General features: G+C 36.8%; 1 protein-coding gene across 2 annotated transcripts; it reads left to right on the top strand.

Moving 5' to 3' along the window:
* The first annotated feature begins 9,467 nt into the window (after positions 1-9,467).
* Positions 9,468-20,487, top strand: CLUL1 (clusterin like 1). 2 transcript variants are annotated; one of them, XM_062568123.1, is made up of 7 exons: positions 9,468-9,570; positions 10,866-11,014; positions 13,434-13,601; positions 15,636-16,080; positions 17,323-17,460; positions 18,983-19,197; positions 20,320-20,487. In XM_062568123.1, exons 1-7 carry the CDS (start codon positions 9,468-9,470, stop codon positions 20,485-20,487), a joined length of 1,386 nt encoding a protein of 461 aa, XP_062424107.1. The 2 variants fall into 2 exon arrangements, with proteins under 2 accessions (XP_062424107.1, XP_062424106.1); XM_062568122.1 differs by having other exon boundaries at positions 15,636-16,086.
* Positions 20,488-20,906: the final 419 nt, after the last annotated feature.

The raw sequence follows: 20,906 nt of genomic DNA, 5'->3' as shown, positions 1-20,906 counted from the left end.
ATGGCAGAGGCCCACTTTCTCCTCGCTCCATTTCCAGTTATGGCTGTGTGGCTGACTGCCAAGCGCTATACTAATTCCCTTCCTCAGTCCTGAAAAAAAAATCACAGAAAAGCAGAAGTGTGAGGCTTGATCATAGCCATTACCTTGACGCAAAACTGCACATATCACAGGACCGCTGAAGGAAAATTAATCCATGCTATCCATCCTACCAAACCTACAAACAAGTGATAAGCAGAAGTCAGGCTGACATCTTTTACAACCAAAGAATACTAAAATCACTGCCCAGCCTAACTGTAACTATGTGTGCGGACACATAACATAATATCAAAAATAAGAATGGTTCTTGTTGGTTAAATCAAATATATCTCTAGCTTCCAATACTTCTATACTTTCATTACTTCCAGTACTGCTTCCAATAGTAGTAGATGCTTTCAAAAGAGAAAAAAAATCCTAGGGCAATACAAAACCACTCTTCTAATCAGTCTCTTGAACTGAGGTTGAATTAGATCATTACACTGTATAGTAATCTGTGGAGGGGTCTCTCCTCCAGTAACTGCTTGCTTTTTTTTTTTGAATCTATCGAGTTTGCTCCCAGAGTCTGGATTAACCCTCTTTTAATATATTTAATCTCATTATAAAGATTCTGTGTGAGGGTAAATCCACTTCCTTCTCATAAGCTGTCTCAATATTTTCCTCACAGCTATGAGGAAACATCTTATTTCAAGGCTGGATTTTTCCAATTCTAATTTCCCAGAGCTAGATCTTATCATGCCTTTGTCAGCACATTTGAAACAGAGGATGGAAAACAGATTTTTCTTGTTCCTTTCCCCATTGTACTATATCCATTTTTAAATAATAGCCACTCAGATTTTTAAAATCCTGATCCAGGGGACCATTTAAGTACATGATTGACTTCAATGGGACTATTCTCAGGCTAAAAGTTAAACATGTGGTTAAGTGCTTTGCTTACACAATATTTAAATTCTTCTTAATTTCTCATTTACTTTCATTGCTTGCTCATGATACCTGATCTGTACAATGTGTTGGAAGCACAGCATTTCAAGTAAATAGTTCACCATGAGATCACATAGGTTACAGCACAGCAATTTTCATTGCAGCTTTTGTCTAGGGCTAAAGGAATTCTGTCTGATGGACACCAATGGCTTTTCTGATGTTATTTTCTCTGAGGAACTAATGCTCTTCATTTTTGCTAATTCCCTCTGCTGCCTAGTTTATTTGTTCAGCAGTGCCCTAAACAAGAAAGGTTTCCTTCACACAATAGCCTGCTTTGCACTCTGTGTGCGCACGGTTTACTGAATCCAGAGCTAGGGAAAATGTACTGGTCTTCAGCTGGTATGAATCAGTGTTGTTTGCAGAAATGAGGGAGCTATGCTTATTTACATCAGCAAAGGATCTGACCTGCAGTCTACTTTGTTTATATATGAATGTGTGTATATGTGCAGGTAAACATACAAGGCCTGGATAGATGAATAGGCCTTCAGCAACACGTTTGTGGGATATGAGATAACTTATTAGAAATGCAAGGGCAAAAGAGTGAAATTAAAGCTTATTTATTCCTAAGGTCAAGTATAAAAGAACTGGAGGTTCATGGGGAAAAAAATTAATAAAATATTGTCTCTCATCATCAACAGTGGTGGGAGATACAGTTAAGAAATGTTTATAATGTTATCACATCTGTACTATGTTCCTTCTAAAGCTTTCTAGGACTTAGGTGTTTCAGATCACCTGCTTTATTTCTGTATTTTTAGTATTAAGCAATGATCATTCCTAAGTCTCATATAGTCATGACCAAGGTCTCTGGCTCTTCTTGCAGATGATCTGAAGTGACCATTTCAGACCATTGGAGTTAGGAAGTTAAGTATTGTCTAACTCTTATGTTTTCAATTACTTTCTGAAGGTTTCTATACCTCTCTGTTGACCAGATGCGGAGCCTAACAGGCTGCAGAGCTGGGCAGAGAGGAACCTCCTGAGGTTCAACAAGGGCAAGGGCAGAGCCCTGCACCTAGGGAAAAATAACCCTAGGCACCAGTACAAGCTGAGGGCTGACCTTCTGGAGAGCAGCTCTGCAGAGAAAGACCTAGGAGTGCTGGTGGACGACCGACTGACCATGAGCCAGCAATGTGCCCTTGTGGCCAAGAAGGCCAATGGTATCCTGGGCTGCATTAGGAAGACTGTTGCCAGCAAGTAGAGGAGGTGATCCTGCCCCTCTACTCAGCCCTGGGGAGGCCTCATCTCGAGTACTGCATCCAGTTCTGGGCTCCCCAGGACAAGAGAGACATGGAGCTACTGGAGAGAGTCCAGTGTATGGCTACCAGGTTGCCCAGAGAGGTTGTGGAGTCTCCTTCTCTGGAGATCTTCAAGGCCCGCCTGGATGCAACCCTGTCTAACATGCTGTAGGTGACCCTGCTGAGCAGGGAGGTTGGACTAGACGATCTCCAGAGGTCCCTTCCAACCTTACTGATTCTATGATTCTATAAGGTGCCCAGAATATATAATTGAAGTACTCCTTTACATACATGACTACCCCAGTATTCCAGATTTTTGTCAGTATTCCAGAGAAAATATTTTTTCATAAAATCACCTAGTAGTAATTTTTATATACTAACTATATTTTACAAAAAAGTCTCAATTCTTAAAGTAAATAAATCTTAACATGAATGAGCAAACCTCTACAATGTTTTTCCCCACAATTTCCAGTTTCAGTAGAGGTGAAATTTTTATTCTGCACCCTCAAATTTTATGAAAGTTTTAAATCTCAAGGTAGAGGTGCAACTGCACAGGAGGCAGCTTAGTTTTCTAGAAGTTCAATAAAGGCAGGACTCCACTATAATGAGAGCCTCTGAGAGTTAAGAGGGTCACTCCAGTGGTCTCCAGAAACACTCTGATGCAAGTGCTGGATCAGACAAGCAAAGTCATAAAAACTATTTATACCACTGAAAAACAGAGAAGCATCTTGCTCTAGCATTTTTGTGAGAAAACAAGCATCTTCCATGTAAATGCATAGATAGGAGCCTACCCTGAATTTCCTTCCAGTGGGTAGAAGTGCATGGACTTCTTGAGCTAGAGACAGCATTTTCCCCATTGTGTTAATCAACCACAATGTGCCTGTCCTCCAAGAATTTTTTTTTTTTACATCCTTTATCTGAAGGAAACAAAATAAAAATATCAGCATCAGGAATCCCTACTAGCCATCGTACAGAAATTAGGATGTCTGATCCTGTGCTGCACACTAGTTTATGTAGCTAACCGAAAACCTAAGTGAAAATTTAGCAAGATTTTGATATGTTAGAGTCTAATCTTGAAATAAATTATTATGTTACGCTGTGCTCTGGAGGAATTTTCTTTCAACTTTTATGACAACATTTTGATTCAATTTCGGGGAGATAATGATTCAGACATGGTAGCTGCCATCTTGGCAGATTGTGCTAGGAAATGATAGATAGGATTCTCTACAGCCTAAAGTAATTGCTAATTTGGTTGTCCTTCAAGTATGCATGATGCTCAGAATCTGCCAACTTCCCTGCATGCTAGAAACTGCACATATTCATATTTGGCAGACCATATGAATCCTGTTTTGGCCTGTGTGTTACAAGCGTAAACACAAACAAGCCATGTCATGCTGAGATTGCGTGTCATATCAGTGGGAATCATCTACCCCAGTTTTAGACATCTACAGGGTAGACACATTTAGGTTAGTCTGCTATGCTTACTTTCTAGTTAGAGAAGAAAAACAGGGTCTTCCAAAGAGTGAATCATCTAATTCTGAAGTCAAGGTCTACAGCAGATCAGTTAAATTTCAGCTGAGACTATAGCTCTCCATTGGATACTAAGAAAACCATGATCACTTGCTGAGGTGACCACATCAAGCGCATTTATATCTGTATTTAATCTGAATCTGAACCTTGCATCCATATTCTTTTCTGAGTGCTTAGTATTTCATAGTGCTTGCAAATGTATTAAGCAACTTGAAGCTCATGGAACTTCCCTATTTTTGCTGAAATGACTTCATACCAGAACAGAAGGAAACAGGACAGTAAAAAAAATTCAAGGGATATGTAGTTGTCCTGTTCTGCCATATGTGCATCTTCATGGGCTCCCTATATTGTTGTTTGTGTGAACTAATTATCTGCTGATATGTGATACGGAAGCGTACTTCACATGCTTCCAATTGGAGAGCCTGCTCTCATCAATAGCTCCTCCGACGTTTTGGTTCTTTGTGGTCTTTCATATCTTTCTTTCAACTCCCTTCCTTCCTTTGCTGTCTCATTTCTAGTTCTCATTTGCTCTTCACTCAGTATTTCTTTTTATTCTCCTCCCATTTGCCAGGTCTCCGTAACTGATGTTGTTGTTGTTTTTTTCACAGAGCTCTAAAAGCTGCATGAGGCAGATGCACTGGGCAGTGTACTAGTTATATAAAAAGACAGCTGTAAAAACATGTGCGACGGCAATTAACCAAGAACTTTTAGAAGCATGAAGTCATTAATTCTAATTGCAGTACTGCTCTTCTCAGAAATTGTTCCCAATATCTGAAATAGAGAAAAAGTCTGCTTCAGGCAGCTTCCTGAAACAATTCCAACTCCGTGCTACCACAAGCAAGGGGTCTTCTTATTGGCTATACTGAGGAAGCTTTATCTTCAGACATGCCTCTTTGAGCTTTCTAACCCTCAGGCACTGGAGCAGGTTCCACTTTAAACGCAGGCAGAAGCCAGAGGTTAAGTTTCCAGCCAGAGGATTATTCCCCCTCCTTCCCAAAGCAATTTCCAGGTTCTTTATTGAATATTATCAAGGCCCTCTCCTGAATACCTTCAATTACTTTTCAAGAAAACAGCAGAAAAGGGTAGTTAGCAGCATCTTCAAGAATTGTTAAGTACCTCAGAGACTATATTCAGTCATTTTAATTTCATTAAACTCCAGAGTTGTTTCCAATAAGCAACCACTCTTTAACTAGCTGATCTAGAACTGAATGATGAAGATACCTTTAAGCAAACCAGATGAAAACACATACGGAACCCTGTTCCTTTCAATGTCAGGCTGAAAGCTGATATATTACATGTCTGCATGCAATAAAACATTTTTGTTTTAATGTTCCTAGGGAAGCTTGAAACTAAATCCTTGCAAAACATCTGGTTGAAAACGTCAGTATTTTAATATTAAATGTTTCCTGAAATCTGCTTGTGTACCATGCAGATTTGCTTCATAGCTTTATAATAAATTGTTTCTAACTCATTTTGTTATCCTTGCATTGACTTTGATATCTCCTGCTGACAACACAACATCAGTAATAGTGCTACTCCAAGTTCAAGAGTTAGCTGATATACCAGGCACAAATTCTGAAGATGACTGCCTAGTTTTCAGGTTTCAGCATCCTATTGTCTTACATTCAAATTCTAAAGTTTTAATTCTCTGCTCCTTAAAGTTATTTAAGCACCTTTACTTCATAGATTTGCTTTCCAAATATGGTGTGCAGCATTTTGCTACCACTTACAAGCACAGCAGTCCCTTATTTTCATGTAACAGCTTTGGATGAGATATTAAGAAACTTTGCACACCTTGGCGGGTAACAGTTTTCACTTTACTACTATTTAAAATGGCATGTCAAAGCCCTGAAGGACTTGGGGAAAAGAAGTTCATCAGAAAAGTGGAATTTTTTTTCCACACCTAATAGTTTTCCTGAGTATCCATGCATGCAACAGTCATGCACGAGACAAGCAAAAGGAAGCTGAATAGAGTTCATACATTTTAAAGCATGTTAAGCCATGCAAAGATGGTTTCTCTAACCATCTGCTATAAGCTGTAGCTTAATAGTTCCAAATAAGGTTTGCTAAATCTCAGTGTGATGCTGTAAGTTAGGCACACTGGTTTCCTGCCTTCAGTTGGTTTCACATTTACGCAGAGCATGGTCCAGACAACCCTGATTTGGCATTGCCTGACCTACCTCTGGACTGTATAATTGTATCGCCTTGGCACTGAGCTGTAGGGCTTGTGAACTTTGGTATGGTGTCATGCTAACACATCTGTGCTACTTTTGAGACCTCAGCCGTTATCTTTGGATGCTGCTGCACAACTCTCTGTGAATGTACCAGCCCAGTTACAATTAGTTTTCTCTCTTTTGTATTGTACGTAGCTTAGACTAACTCCAGCTAGCTAACTTAAGCTATGATTCTACCTAAGCTCCTTAGTTATAGGTCTTCCAGCATGATTCAGAGCATCTTCACTCTTGCCTCTCCAGATCTTAACTTCTGCTACTCAGGTAAGACAGAGAACAAACTGAAGGAGGCTTCAATGGCCCTTGAAATACAGAAAGAGAAAGTGGAAACCACTCAAGGGTTTCTGCTCAAGAGGAATATAACTTTAACTCCCATGGCCTTAAGAACCATACTAGTTGTTAGCAAATTATTGTGCATGCTTAAGATTAGCCATAACCCCCTCCCCAATAAACCCTCACTAGGATTTAATTTCAATTGAAAGCAGAGAAACTAATGATATGCTTATAAATAAAGCTAATTAAGATTCTGTAGAACTGGGGACTATTTCATAAATTAGAAAGATATTTAATGTCAATATATAGCACTGCATGACTCAGAGTCTTTAAATAAGTATAGGTATTTTCAACCTCATCATTATATGACTAGCCTATCTCAGATAGAAATGTGAAAATATGTAGTAGGAAACAACTCTTTCAGATAGCAAATAATTATATAAACATATAGCTGGAAAAAATCCTACAGCTGATGTCTAACACAGGAAATTCCATTTCAACATATTTCTTGAATCTTAATCCTGCCAGGTGGAATGGATCAACAAAAAGGGAGAAGTCACAGTACCAAAAAAAATGTTATATACTTGGGGAGGTCATCCAATGGGAGGGTAGGAAACTCCACAGACCATCTACAACACCCATCACTAAAGTTCAGTTAGGTTAAAAGCTTAATGTGTATCTGAATCATTACAATTTTTTCAGTTTGAATTTATCAATATCTTGCCAAAAGTCTATTTTACTGAAACTATTTTCAAACTGTTTCCATATTTTTTTCCTAATACATACATTAACTTGCAGTGAAAGACTGAAGTATTTGTTAGGATTCATTACACATGTATGCTAATCATATGCATTTGAGAAGTGTTTGTTCCAGATTCTCTTCTTTTGTACAAATATATTTTCCATTTACTGTCTATCTTGAGCCAAGCATAAGGCCCAGGCAATGCTAGCAAGAGAGATTTCCTTTTGTTTTTCAGCCAAAGCACCAGAGCTGTTTAACAAATAGGTCTGTTAGGGCTACTCCTGGCCAATGGACTGCAAAGTCTGTGAGGGCTCTTTTCTTGGTATTCTCAGAAAAGAGAACTTGAAAGGTTTTGTGTAGTAATTAATCTAAGTCAAGAAGCTGGCAATATTTCAATAAACCAGCAATTCATATATATCAAAAAAAAATATATATATATTGCCCCTCAACCCCATCATTTTCAGAAAATGAGAGTGAAGTTATCTTAATTTGTATGTGTCAAACTGGATTTTCAAAGGAGTTGAAGACTTTCAGTTCCCATTAGTTACAGGTTCTGAACTCTTCCTGATAGGTGTCTGAAAACAACCCCTTCCCTCAAGCTCTTGCCTAAATACCATTAATCATGCTGGATCTTAACCACTAATAATCAATTAATTCTTATGGACTATGAGGGAAAACAAAAAAATTAGGATGTTTTAAAATTAATGTTACACACTAGGAGCTACAGGCATCTTCTCTTTGACCTCAAGGGAGCATTATTGCTGAACATCACAAGGCGGGATATGATCTAATAACCATAGTGTGTACATTTTAGATCAAGCATCTGTTATTATTTAAGTATTTCATTTCATAGTATCTAAAAATTCATGCAGGTTCAGATTCAAGACATATTGCAGGCACACACATGGATTAACTGAAGAGAATCATTAAGGGGGCAAAATCCCCAAATATTAACAACTTTAATGATGTACAAAGTACCAAGATTTCCTTATCTCATTTCAGACTCTATTCAGATGCAGGCCTGCATCTGGATTGATGAATTCTTTTGATTTCTGTATCTTTGGAAGGTATATGAAGAAGGTTGTTATGTAATCCAGTATTTTTTATAGCAAATTAAAATTACACTGAAGAGATTAAATGTTGAAAGCTAATTTTAGCCAAACTAATTGTAATAATTTTCCTAAGAACATAACCTGCAGATATTTCCTAAGGTAAAAATCAAGACGATTGAAGAGTTATTAAGAAAAAAAGCTTCTGACTACAGGAAAAAATAGCCAAATCCATATTACATTCTATTATGTAATAATGTCCAACACTCCCCCTAGTGGTTTTGCTTATACGGATGAGTACGAAGTCCCATACATTCAAAAATCCTCTAGCCTAATGACAAAATGTCCTGTTAATAGGATTAAGTACCTTGTCATCAGATAAGTAGAACATGGCAAAATCCCTGCCACACATAGCAATTAGATCAGAACACAGCCTGATTCCTTCCTGACGCTGGGAGCAATTTGACAGAGGACGTGTTTCAGTGTTAATGGTAAATATGCTGGTTTTTACTTTTCTTTGGTAATTGGTTTGTATTTCTTTATAAAATTAATTAGTCTTTTGCTATACATGTAAAAGTACAATGTGCAAGTAAATCTAGAAGTAAATCCAGTTTATAAATAAATCCACGCCCTTAATTTGCATGTGCATTTGCAACTGATAACTGTATCTTCAAGAAGGCTATACTGGTTAACAAGTAGGAATGTAAATACTATGTTCACTTAATCAGATGAGAACTATAAAGCATAGTTGTGTGATTTCTAAAATACAAACCTCTCTCATCTAACAGCTCTTGAGAGGAAAATAAAGCAAATGGCATTTATTTCTCTTATTTTGTAGGAATTTCTTCCAATTGCCGATATGTTTATTTGTAAAATTGATTTACTTGCCAATTTGTTAGCACACTTATTAAGCACTGTTTTGAAAAACAATGAAAGAAGTCACATGTTTGGAGACACGGAAAGGAAAAAAGTCTAAAAACTTTCTTTTGTAAATTTGGCAATAATGTCTAGTACGTGTACATTTATATCCTGAACTAACAGAAAAAGTGAAAGTTATTTAGTATGAGATCAGTATTTATGTGCATTTCACAAAGTAGAAAAGAGGCAGATTAAGCTGCATAAACTCCCAGTTTTATAGATACATATCCCGATTCCATTATACCACTGTGTAAACTCAGCAGAATTATCCAGTTAGTCTGAAATGATACATTAGAAATAATGTCAGGCTTCTTCATGTGTTTTCATTGACAGTAGATTTTAGGTGTACAGAAACTATAATAAAAGTTGAAACCAATGCAACTTGTATTATGCTTAGTAGCTATTACATCTAGGCATTTGAAACTCATGAAAATGCTGACATTTAACTGCAGCAACCTGCTTCTTTGACAGAGAGAACATGAAGACCTGTTGGTTATTTATAATATACATGCTATGGTTGAATGGTCATCAGTGTGCACCGACAAAGCAGGAGGAAATGAATCTCCGGGAAAACCTGAAGAGTACGTATGCTTTTCTCATCAGTAGTGTGCTGGGAGGTCCTGGGTCCAGGTCTGTGGTCGGGCTTGCCGTAGTGCACTCTGAGCTCCACACTGGTGCCTTGTTGGAGTCAAGATGATCCACTGTCATGTGTGAAACTTAGAAACTATGGCTGATTTTTGCTGAAGCAAAGTGTCTATACACACAACAAGGAGATAAGAAAAACCATGATGAGAAAAATCAAAGGATTAATAGATAAGCCTCCCTCTACAAAAAAGTATTTACAGCATTTTCGTATACTGTTTGGTCCTTCATAGATTGTACAATATAAACTGAAAACAAAATGTAATCCAACAGATTTTAAGTTATTTTGTTCCCTTAAATAACTTTTACAAATGCTTATTTTTGAATTATATTCTTAGCTGGAAAAAGGTCGTTATTACAAATAATTATAATAAAATGTCTTGATTTAGAGAAAGTAGCTATTCTGCATATACTCATCTCTGAGACTGGATTTATTTTGTGGGTAGGAATCCCAAGAGGATCAGCCATAAAACACTCTTTTGCTTCAGTCTACTTGATAGTATTTCTGTGCCAAACAAAAAGTTATGGGATAGGAAGAAAGATCTGAATAGAGAAATGAATGGTATAAGAAATGCTTTTGGTGATCTTGTGGTGACATATTTTCAATTTCTTTTGTAGAGTTCCAGGGATATTCATGATTTTTCTGTGCAAGAAACAAATGCAGATAAGGGATATGCAGAGCTACAAGGTGCAAAGTGTGGTCAAACTCAGGTTTTCATCAAAAATCTATGGTCATTGCTGCATAAGAAGTCTAGAAATTTTTTTATGAAAGAAAGTTGAAGGCTCCTGTAATCTCCACTTTCAAATTTCATAGTGTGCTTTCAGATTGAAGATAAATATATAGAATATGTCATTAGGAAACTGAAAAGTAGCCCTTGGAGATAGTCAAAACCTAACTAGATGAGGCCCTGAGCAACCTGCTCTCGTTGACCCTACGTTAAGCAGAGGGCTTGAACAAGGTAGTTTGCAGAGATCCCTTTCAACTTCAGCTGTTCTGTGATCCTGTAACCTGTAGTAGGTCAGTTGAGGGTTAGTATACACTACTGATCACTGGTGAAGGCTCTGGACTAGATTCATATCTGACAGAAATTGTCTTGGCTCCATGTTACAATGTTCACTGTCTCTGTAACTGTAGGGAAAAACAGCTGTTTCATCTTCCTTTGTTATCAGTGCATGACAATTTGTGCCACTTTTGAAATCTGATTAAGTCACCTTGTAATATGTTTTTTTTCAGTATTATCTGAAGTTGGAGAGAAATATGTAGATGAAGAGGTAAAGAAAGCTTTGACTGGTATTAAGCAGATGAAAATTATGATGGAAAGAAATGAAGATAAACATGTAGGTCTGATGAAAACCTTGAAGAAGAGCAGTGAAGAAAAAAAGGTAACTGAAGTGCATCTGATTTTTTCTTATTAAGTTGTGACTATTTTTAATCAAATATTAAACACTATTGAGTTTAGGCCAAAAATCAATCTAGAACAGAACTCTTAGAATCTCCCCTTTTCTGCAAGAATGTAAAACATATTGTATGTACACCCTGAGCAGCATACATCTGTTTATATGGTCACATAGCAAAGCCAGGAGTAATATGAAATCTTTGCTTCTGTGCTTTTCTAACTAGCATAGAAACCTCTCACTGCAGCTCTATACACCTTGTCAGTCCCTGTGTCCTAGAAGCAGAAGTTGAGCCAACAGACATCCTATCTAGCCTATCAGAAATGTAGATGTTTACATTTCAGAAGTTAAAATATTACTTTATATTTGTCTGTGTCTTAAGGAGAAGCATGTGTTTGCCAAGAACCTAGTATACTGAGGCACTGAACAACAGCACTGCTTACCTCACTGTTACCTTTTCCAAATTGCACACTGTTCTTTCAAAAGCTAGAGGTGAAGAGTTTCCATCTTTGCTTGAAAACATAACCTTCTAAGACACGTACTGCCAGTTTCTCTCTGTGGTTGAATGTCTAAACTATTTTAAAAATGCAACTAGAAGAGGAGCACTTGAGAAAACAGTTGAGTCACCCTGGGTTAACATCTACCTTCCCTCAGCTCCTCCCAGCTGGGAGGTAGAACATGTTATCTGACACCGTCATGTTTGATCTGAGCTTTCTCATTTTATCCTGCAAATGCAAAGCAACCAGGAAAAACCTAGGCATAGTCAAATTGATGGTGACCACCAAGTGGAAATAAGGAAGATCTGCAGTAAAAGGAACCATTAAATTCTGTATGCAGATTCAAACCTTCCTCTAGAGAGAGAACTTCAGTTTGTAACATCCACAAGCCCGAGCTGCTGTGACAGCACTATGCTGAGTGAAGCATCACATTTTACTTATCTCTTGCCTGCTTCACTAAATTCAGACTCAGGCAACTGTAAGTTACGTATACTAGGTCTTTAGTGCAGAACACCCGGTAGCTCAGCTCCACATGCCCTTATGCACCATAGGTCAGAGAACACTTTCCAGCTTGCTTTACAAACTTCAGAACTTCATAAAAAAGATCAAACCCCACAAATTATCATGTGCTGCAGAAAAAGTACAGGGGATCAAGGGAATTGGTAATGTCATACTACAATAAGGCTCAATGCAAAGTGCTCCAATGATCCTGAGAAGTAAAGCGTATGGTATATTAAAAAAAAAAAGGTTCTAACTATTACTTTATTACTTCCAATGAACTTGATGGAAAATTCCACCTTGTGCTCACATCTTTCAACTATATATATTAGCAAGCCTAAAATGGCTTAGCTTTCTAACATCTTTACTTCTCTGTTGTTAGCTCTGACTGATGATTTTAGAACTCATTCCCAGACAGAAAAATAGAACTTATTCCCTACCACAAGGGTTCATAAAGCACTGAATAAATATATTCAGAAAGAGCAAAAAATAATTAAACTTGGACTATGAATACTAGAATTACTATCGCCACTAAGCACACTCTGACATTAATTTTCTTTTCCGTAAGCCTGTTCTCTACTGAAATGAAATGCTGACAGAAAAGAACAGAACAAACTAATTAAAAGGTTTCAATCATACTTACGAATATTTGGAAATGTTGTACTTGCAGAAAGAAGTTCACGATGCCCAATCTACTTCAATGTGAAGAACTGTTCTGTCTTTTATATTCTCAAGTCTATTCTAATGTCTCTTCTAACCATGGCTTGGCTTTGTGCCCTACCCAATGGAGAGAAATGCAGTAATTAGAGGAAGCATTGTAAAACGCATCCTGTCCCCCTCCGGTGTGGAAGGAGCGCCTCACACTTCCACATGATTGGGAAGAAAACTCCTTGCTACGGACTTTTGTTCAATATAATCCAAAACAAGAGAAATTTTATGTATTTCTGAATTAGAGAAAGAATTTGTGTATGGCAAGGACTTAGCCTCATGAAATACTGGTCCATTTAAAAAATGGAGAAAAGCAGCAAAAGAGGGTATTTGTGGAACAGATGAATGCTGCAGATACGATATGCGGAAAAAGATGTAAGTTGTGCACATGATCTTGTGAGGGACTGAATGCTTCTTGCACAGAAAGCCTTGTGTTCTTTTCATAACTTCAGAGATCCAGTAGACATCTGTTTGCTTTTTTAGGCTGTCCTCTCCAAAAAAGACATCAGAAAAACTATACAAGGAGTAATTTTTCAATTTTCAGTTCCCTCCATATGCGATTGCAGCTGAGGAAATAACCTATCCATGGTTAGGGATTAAAAGAAAAAGAACAATGAATAGCCAAAATGAGTGATCAACACTGGGATAAGTATTTAGAATATGAAACTGAAAAATGCCATCAACTGATTTTTTTTCTTATTTAGGAAGCTCTGCGACTTATGGATGAGGTAAAGGAAAGATTAGAAGAAGAAGAAAGACAATGTCAAATATCCTTGAAAAATGTGTGGGATGAATGTAAATCCTGTTTAGAAAGCACCTGCATGAGATTTTATACAACTTGTAGACGTGGTTTATCAACATTTAAAAGAAAGGTAGGGAGAAATACTGTTTATTTGAGAAATGCTCTGTAATTCATCTAGCAGTTTTACAGAAAGCACATCTGATTTTCTTCATAGCCAGCTCCACCATTTATATGATGATATCAAAATGAATTTGATTTTAGTGGTCTGGAAATGTGAAGTTATATGGAACAGATTACATTTGATTTTATTCACTGAACACTAAGCCAAAATCAGTTCTGTTGCACCCCGGTGTGACTCCTTGGAAATTGATTATTCCCCTGACTCCAGTGGAGTCTCTCCAGATAGACAATGATGTATCTCACAGTATGACTTGCATTAAGATGCTCAATAACTATTTGTGAAAAATACCACACAGATTCTTTACTTTCCTTCCAAAAAACAACAATTGGAAGTGTAGCTATAGTTAGTAAAACTGCATGGAAAAAAAATCCACCTACATACACAACATCAGTCCTTCCTGTATTTATTTTATTTCATATCTACTCTTTAAACAACAAAATAGCTTTAACATGATTTAGTGCTTTTAACAGAGGAAACTGTTAGCAGAGGAGATACTCCCAATTCTACCAGAAAGAAAATACACTCTCCTGGCTTGTGCAATTTTACTAAAAGATCTAACAAAATTGTAATCACATTTTGGGGGAGGCATATGCTTCAATTGCAGCTTATCTACAGATCCTGCACAATTACTTTTACTGAAGTTTTAGCCTTTCTGCCTAGCTTTCACATCCTCAGGCAAGTTTGCAGTACTACTCTTTACTATTTCCTGGCTAAAATAAGCAAATTTGATGACATTGGAACTGAAGAATAAGATAAGAACTTAGAGCTTAAACACGATACATTTCATAAATGACAAACCTTGGAATAAAGGTGCTTAGTATTTGTGCATACTCCTAAAGTTATTAAAATAAAAGTGAGGAAAGTATTAAATGTAAGCCTATTGGTGATACTTTGAGCTTTTTAGACTTGCTTCATGCATCCCTCAGAAGTATCTCTTGGATTTTCAGGGGCCTGTGGATGTCATTTTGAAATTATTGAAGTAACGCATATATATTGCACTGTCTTTGACTCTCTTAATAATTTCGTCAGTGAGCTATATAGTTTAACTGAAGCACTCATTTTTTCAGTTTAAAGTGAGAAATGTGTTTGGATCTAAATCCTAAATTGCTTAAGGAAAAGAAAAAAAAATGGACAAAGACAACAGCTGTGGCTGATGACCCAGAGGCATCAGGGCAATACTGGTGTAAGCTCCTCCTGCAGTGTAGCTTCCCAGTCTACCTTCCCCTTAGTTCTGCCAAAATATCTGTCAATGTGGGCACTGCACTAAGGACAAGGTCAAGTACATGATCTGATTTTTTTTTTTTATTTTTGTAAATACACACACGCCGATGTATTTGGCAGTGTGTTTCTTAACGCTTATCAGTTTGCTAATGCCACAAACAGCGTTTGTGGCTCCACAGAGCATCATATGTGCTCAGGGATAGCTAGTGTGTTAAAGCATCAAGCAGGGAATAAATGGCTCAGACCTAAGGGAGGGGAACTGCATAAAGCAGAATGGTCACTAAATCTCTTGCATCATCAGACTATGGACTCAGAGCCGCTGTATCATTGATTTTAATTGGTTTCAGTTTGCGCAAGAATTTGAGCACTTGGCCACTGGTGAGAGAGGCTGAGGTGTTTACAGATTAGAGCGAGAACAACTGCCTTCTGTTCCTTATATTCGCACATAATTACCATAGAAATGTTTCCAAGATAAAGTCCAAATTGTTTATTGGATAAAACCCATATGCCAATACTAACTTTGAACCTCAACAGATTAAAGGCCAACTGGCAACCCTTTTACTCCAGATCTGATTTGGAGCTAAAGATTTAGTTCAAATGTACTTCCACACTTTAAGGGTCTAATGCCTTAAGTTACTTTAGAGAATATGCTGGGATTTGTACTTCAGGTATTGAAAGTCCATTAGTTTTATATGTGCTTCCCCGAGAGACGAAAAACTGATAAATTGTCTGGCAGCTGATCTATCTCTTTCTTACACACAGGTTGAAGATTTTTTGAGGAAAATACCTACACTCATATTTACGTTTCATGAGGATAAAGGAAAAGACATACAGTTCATTGGAAAGCCTGAGAAAGAGGATACTCAGCTAGTAAAAATGGAAGATTTATTTAGCCAGCTATTATCAGACATGGGCTCAATATTTGACAGAAGTTTTGTTTTTTTCAAGCAGATGCAAAAAGAATTTGACCAGTCTTTTCAAACATATTTCATGTCTGATCTGGATTTAAATGAGTCCTCCAGCATGCCTGCTTTCCCTGAGGATACTAATAGAAATGTTGGCTTACACAAAGACTGGGGTATACCTGGTTTCTTACAGACAGTTTTTGATTTCAGTATGACAGTTTTTGAAGGTGTCAGTGAGGTGATTACTGAAGTGTTCGATGGATACACAGATAATAGAAGAGATTTGCCAGAACGAGCCAAAGGCAAGTGTCAGAAGACATGAAAATAAACCTCACTGTCAATGACATCAAACTTCACAGGATTGCTAAGCTATTGTTACTGACTCAGTTTGTTACTGACTCAGTTTGCGGTATATTAGCGTAAGATACGTTGTGGAACTCTGGAGGCTTTCTTGGGTGAACAGACATGGGTCAAGCATAACTACTAGTTAAATTAAAAGGCAGAAATCTCTTAGAAATCTCCTAGAAATATCGCACTGAGACTTCCTGGTCCTGATTCTCACAACAGTTCCCAGAGCATTTTTAGAAGTTCCTCAGAAGCTCTTGAATTCATGACAGATGTAAGTTTTCATAAGGCTGACTGAGAGATCTGATTTCAGTTTTTGTCAGGAAGATGTATCATATCATATTGGCATGTCTCCAATTCAAAAAAAATTAGGATAACTCTGCGAGATGTCAAGGCAGATCCCTGTCCTTACCCAATGACATTAAGCTCTGCCACAGAGCTCAAGTCCTGGTCTAAGCTACTGCAGCAAAGTCATGTATCAATCAAATACAAACCAGTCATTAGATTTTTCAATAACCAGACAAACTCTGGGCATAACTTTGGTTTTAAGTTATAATTCTCAATAGATGGAAGAAATGTTTAGTCTTCAACTAACTCTTAGAATACAATTCAGCTTTATCCTTTGTATCTTACTAATGAAAATGGAAAAGCAATCATCATTCAAATATATGCTGGTTCCTGATACACAGTAACTCTGATTGGTAGGCGATACAATTTGTCTATATGGTAGTCAGGAAATACAAAGCTAAGCTATTCTACAATAGTGATTTTTAATTATTCTGGTATTATGACTGATGTTACCTCAGAAATGAGCTTTGGTACTGTGCTCTCATCTAGCTGTACATGACTGAAACATCTTGACTTCTAAGGGTCAAAAAGGTCTCATCAGAACTCATTTGTTTTGGAAATAATGTGTAATAATATTATTAATCATTTGGCTATTAGTGGCAAATACACTAGCATGCCTTTAAAGGGGAATATACTATAGCGACATGAATTCCTTGAAAGAAAACATGTTTTGTATCTTCTCTTGATTTCTACTTTTCAACATTTTATTTGCATTATTTTGGATTTATGCCAGATATTTTGGTTTCAGGGCAAGAATTTGTATTCTAATACAAAGGCCAGGCAACAAACGAGTAAATTTAGCAGGACCTTAAGCTTAGTGTCATTCTAAAAATACTATACTTTCATTCTAGATTCTGACAGAAGTGGCATGTTCTCAGAAATTATATCTGGGCATCAAAGAACTTCGTGCAAAGAGCTTCATGAGAATTCATCAGGATGCCTGCAGTTCCATGAGAGATGTCAGAAATGTCAAGATAATCTTTTGCATGGTAAACAGTTATTTTCTCACTTATTTCTGTAATGTGTTGGCCATTCATTTTTAGATTTTGATGCTCTCATTTTGCACTGTGCTTTTTCCATGTTTTGGGAATTAACTTTCTGCTGCTGAATTTCTACTGTAACTATGGATTCAAACACTATTAGTCATTCCAGATGATTTCAATTACCTTTCCCCACTGTCTCCACACAGTGTCAGTATAACTCAGTTATTAACATATTCCTGTAGGCCCAAAGCAAGAAGTTCTAGACTCTGTAAGAAAGTATGTATATATTTTGTTAGAAATGCCATCCAACAGAGAAACAGGAGATCAGATAGTAATCGATCCTGCCTGGTGTAGAAGGGCTTAGCAGAAAGTGAGGAGAAGCTAGAAGTCCTGAGGTATTCCTGCAGAAAACCAGACCTAATGTCAGACAGCATTTAGCACCTCCAAAGGAAAGCAATAGCTGCATAGCCTGTAATACCTCTTGTTGAACCACACCAACAAAGAGGGTTGATTGAAGAGCAAGAAGGGGAGTGCTTGTCGATATGTACAACGAAGACAAAGCTCTGGCATACACTGTCCATGGGCATCTAGAAAGAATTCAAACTGTATCACCTAGAGCTGCTCTTGGGCCTCCTGCTACAGCACAGTGTTTCTGCTGCTTTCAGAATTACTTACCTCCCCAAAACCACAGTGTATCCTTACCAAACACCTTCAGTACACCTCGAGTGTGGAAAATGTTAAATTTCCAATGACACATTTTGAAAGGAGTATCAGATCATTTCCATTTCACTAAAAATGTTTTTTTTTCTATAGCTGTGTATTACACATACCAGTTTCTATTTGCAGTCACTATACTATCAACCTGACGGTGTTCCTTGATAATGCTTTTTTGAAGAGTTAAACTGAATGTGTCCATGACAGTTTGCCTGTAGGAGTAATACACTGTTCTTCTTTAAACACATATTTTGGTAAACAAAATCCAGAAATCTTCAGTTCTGAATTCATAGCAGATACTGCTGGTCATATAGTAATGAAAGATAAAGTAAAATTAAGCCTTAGCACTCAACTGCAATGCTAACAGCATACACTACAGGCTTTCTTGTAAAACCTATATGCTTATGATGCACTGAAAAAGGAATATCAACAATAAAAAGAAAAAAAATCCTATAAGAGGAGATTGAGAAGTTGCTATATGTAACAATCACCAGGTCTTATTTAGCATATCAGAAAATCAATTGCCATGAATATGACATAAACCTCAAATTATTTGGTAAAGCATCATAATACAGCAAATGGGATAATTAATCCATTTAGTCATTATGACCTAAACTAAATCCACCAAAATGGGTCAGTGAGAATTACTCTTTTTTTTTTTTTTTTTGGTTAGCATTACTTAAACTCCAAACCAAAATTACACTTCCTTCCTAAAAAAAATAAAAATCTTAGTTTCTGTTCTTCAGATAGAAAAGACCAAGTGCAAGACATAATGCTTTCCTGTAATTGTCATGCTGGTTGTCTCTCTAAACAGATTGTCCAAATGTTCCTGAACTACACATAAAGTTTGATGAAGCCTTTAAACTGGTTAATCTCTCGGGTGAGCAGTATGAGCAGATTCTCCAGATGGTTCAGCGTCATACAGAAGACACTTCTTACTTGTTGAACAAAATGAAAGAAAGATTTGGGTGGGTGTCTGAATTATCCAATACGACCATCGGACCAGAAAACATTTTCAATATAGTTAAGGTAAAGGTTATCTACTGAAAGGATCTATTGCACAGTGTTGTCCTTAATATGTGGTTTGCTGATACTTACACTCTTGCAGATTATGAATGTTTGTGTAATTTTTGGACATTAGAACATCAAATTCCTACTTAGGTTGAATTTAAATATGCTTGAAAATCCCTCGATGAGCTGAAACTCCAGAGATTAGAAACTATTTTCCTCTAAATCCTTTTAGTCTGACAAATATCTGATAGACAAACCTGAATCGTTGTCTAACCTAAGCAAATTGACACCACTAGGTTCAACTGGCCTCAGATTACCTTCTGATAAATTGCACTGTGCCAATCAGTAACATATCTTTATTAGAACACTGAATATATACCTATATGTCTATATCTGTACCTATATATTCCAGAGGTCCAAAAAAAAAAAAATATTATGCAAGTTATTGCAGTGGAAGCTGCTTATCAAAAACAACTTCTGTCTATATTCCAGTAAATACATCATGACTAACTGTATCTCATACACAAGAATACATCCAAGGTAAATTCAATTAATTTTGCTGGACAAGGGACAAATCCTGTTATCCCATCTGACTCAGAAGTCCAGTTTATTACTATTACTACAAGAACTTTATACGAAATGATTGTGCAAGCTACCCCAAAAGCACTGCAAAATCAGGAATACAGACACAGGCAATATTTAAGCATAATTTTCCAACTGAATCCTAGTTATCTGCTTTGGAAAAATAAAAATACAGAACTAAGATTAGTTTAGAAAAACATAAAGAATTACTTAAACCACACAAACTTTCTCGTTAAAACAGTGGAAAAACTCACAAATTTTTGTTAAGAGACCAGAAACTCTTTATAAATGTAGTTTGTGGTATAAATATTAATACGTAGATCTTTAATATGGTCTTGCAGTGTCATGTCACCTCTTCCCACAGTCCATGATATATTTTACTATGAATTCAGACACATGCTGTCTTCTCAGAAGAAAGTAATTTTAAAAAACTAGACAAGTTTAAAATATTCTCCTATGTAATTTTTCCTCATTAAAAGTGTTCAGCACAGTAGATACAAACAAAACTGATAGAACATTAGATTCCAGTGTCTAAAGTACTGATTTTTTCTCTTCCAGGTGGTTCCTGGGGATCTCTCTGGTACAAATGAAACAGTGGTAGACGTCAATATTCTGACTTCACCTACTTTTACCATTAAAATTCCTTCCAATTTAGACCCAAAGAGTACTGAATTCATTGAATACATAGCTGGGAAAGCATTGCAACTTTATAAACAGAATTTTTAAGTGGTAAGTTAGTTATATCTTCTTTCATAGAGAACATAGTTCTTCGTAGGAGATGTTTACATTGCAATGAACTTTAATTGGAACAGGATTCAGTCACTGTATATTCAAGATTTTCTCTTCATAAATGACACATAGATTGATAGAGAGATAGATAAAAATGTTATGGAAAACAAAAACAAATGCTCAATGTTCTAGCCTGCAAACTACAGACATGACAGTATTTAAAGACTCTACTTATTTAATATGAAACCATCGATCTTTAAGTAACATCTGGGATGAGATAATGCAATGACAAAAATTCCATGAAAAAGCAATTGCCTCACAACCACAGACCAGAGCTTTGGCACTGGATACCCTGTTTTTGTGTTCATTAATCAAGTATGATCTGGAATTACCACTATTCATTATGTTTTTATTTT

Source organism: Rhea pennata, chromosome 2 (genome assembly GCF_028389875.1).
Source record: "Rhea pennata isolate bPtePen1 chromosome 2, bPtePen1.pri, whole genome shotgun sequence".
Classification (NCBI taxonomy): domain Eukaryota; kingdom Metazoa; phylum Chordata; class Aves; order Rheiformes; family Rheidae; genus Rhea; species Rhea pennata.
This window is presented reverse-complemented; position numbering and strand designations above follow the sequence as displayed.

Coding starts and splice junctions, on each gene's coding strand:
- CLUL1 (XM_062568122.1), top strand. CDS start 9,468: ATGAAGACCTGTTGGTTATTTATAATATACATGCTATGGTTGAATGGT. Junction 9,571..10,865: donor TCTCCGGGAAAACCTGAAGA/GTACGTATGCTT, acceptor GTTTTTTTTCAG/TATTATCTGAAGTTGGAGAG. Junction 13,602..15,635: donor TATCAACATTTAAAAGAAAG/GTAGGGAGAAAT, acceptor TCTTACACACAG/GTTGAAGATTTTTTGAGGAA.